Here is a 1464-nt window from a genome sequence, read left to right as displayed (position 1 = left end):
AAAAAAATAACATAATATATATATGTTCAAAAAAAAAAAATGTCTGACAATAAAAAAATTCGTTGAGCTACTATTAAAAATATCGCCATAAGAAAGCGACTATAAATTCCACTATTAAATTTTTTTGTACCCATATGCATACATAAATACATTTATTTTCATTATATGTATAATTATATTATATAAGTATGGAAAGCTATTGTTGAACTGATAAGACATGAAACCGGACCGAAGTTAAAGCTTCGCTGAATTACCCAGATGATAACCTCAGTTGCTGCCAATAACTGAAAAGATATTTTTTCGCAGAATTTTACTGATTTCTTCCTCAAATAAACTGCAATTTGGCAGACAAATCTGATGCAAGATTATTTTCTCAGTCACTGAAATTTTGAAAGCCTCAAAATAAATAAATAGATATATGTATAGTTTTTTGAATAATCATTTATTGCCGCATTCTTTGTAAGAGCTTTACTTTAGAGTTTGTCTTATTATGACTATTTGTTGATCAATCCAGGACCGAAACACTTCCAATTTCGTATAGAAGATTGGCTTTGTTTCAGTGGCATTTTGCTTTCCCCAGTTCACAATGCCAACCTGATAGAATTGATCCTGTATTATACAAACCAGAGGAGCTCCACCGTCGCCATCGGAATCCTTGCCCTGCAAGCCGGTGCCACAAAGCAATTGGGTAGGCACTGGAGCTCCTATGGCCCTCACGCATTCCTCTCTGGATATTACCGTGATATCGGTTTTTTTCAGAATGCTGGGATAGTCCTCTGAGTCAAATTTCGCTTTGCCCCATCCGTTAAAAAAGCAGGTACTTCCATCGAATGCCGTGAAACCCGTTGGAGGAGGCAAACATATGGTTCCAACATTGGTATTCCCATCAAAAGCGGATTTCAGAACAAGCAAAGCGATATTGTTTGTGGCAGTTCTTTCATCAAATCCTTCGTGTCGCCTTATCATTTCTACTTCAACATCATCATGGTGTTGGTCTTTGTCCGTAGAATAATCGTATTCGCCACCGCGCACCAGCAGATCAGCCTCGGAAGTATCATTTAGTATGCGAACGGAAGTTAGGACCAAATTTTTCGCGATCAGAGATCCCACTCCTATGTAGAGATGAATCCAGTCTCTCTGGTCCAGTATAGCAACCACCCATGGATATTGGCCTGCCTTACTTACTTGTGGATTGTAGTCAGCTGAGCTGCATTTTTTCTATATGCAAATATTCCGTCTGAATTAAAATTTCTTTACTAATATATTTTTTTTAGATTTACCTGATTGGTTCTTTGACCATTTGAAAAGCTGATAAGCAGCACGATGAATATAAAATATATGGTCATTGCTTGACGAGGATTCAGAATACAATGATTTCGAACGCAATGGGAAATACTTTAAGAACGCAGAGATGAGCTTATCAAAATTCTTGAAGTGACTAATTCTCTCTCTCTCTCTTTATTG

The 1464-nt window shown here is 36.8% G+C and overlaps 1 protein-coding gene across 1 annotated transcript; it reads right to left on the bottom strand.

Moving 5' to 3' along the window:
* Positions 1 to 421: 421 nt before the first annotated feature.
* Positions 422 to 1376, bottom strand: LOC108045587 (phenoloxidase-activating factor 2). The gene is made up of 2 exons (XM_017124955.2): positions 1281 to 1376; positions 422 to 1218 (listed from the first exon to the last, which is right to left on the bottom strand). Exons 1-2 carry the CDS (start codon positions 1344 to 1346, stop codon positions 469 to 471), a joined length of 816 nt encoding a protein of 271 aa, XP_016980444.1. The 5' UTR covers positions 1347 to 1376; the 3' UTR covers positions 422 to 468.
* Between the last annotated feature and the right edge of the window lie 88 nt (positions 1377 to 1464).

This window comes from Drosophila rhopaloa, unplaced genomic scaffold (genome assembly GCF_018152115.1).
Source record: "Drosophila rhopaloa isolate 14029-0021.01 unplaced genomic scaffold, ASM1815211v1 contig_2, whole genome shotgun sequence".
Classification (NCBI taxonomy): domain Eukaryota; kingdom Metazoa; phylum Arthropoda; class Insecta; order Diptera; family Drosophilidae; genus Drosophila; species Drosophila rhopaloa.
Note: the sequence above shows the minus strand (reverse complement) of the source record. Positions and strands in the feature narration are given on the sequence as shown.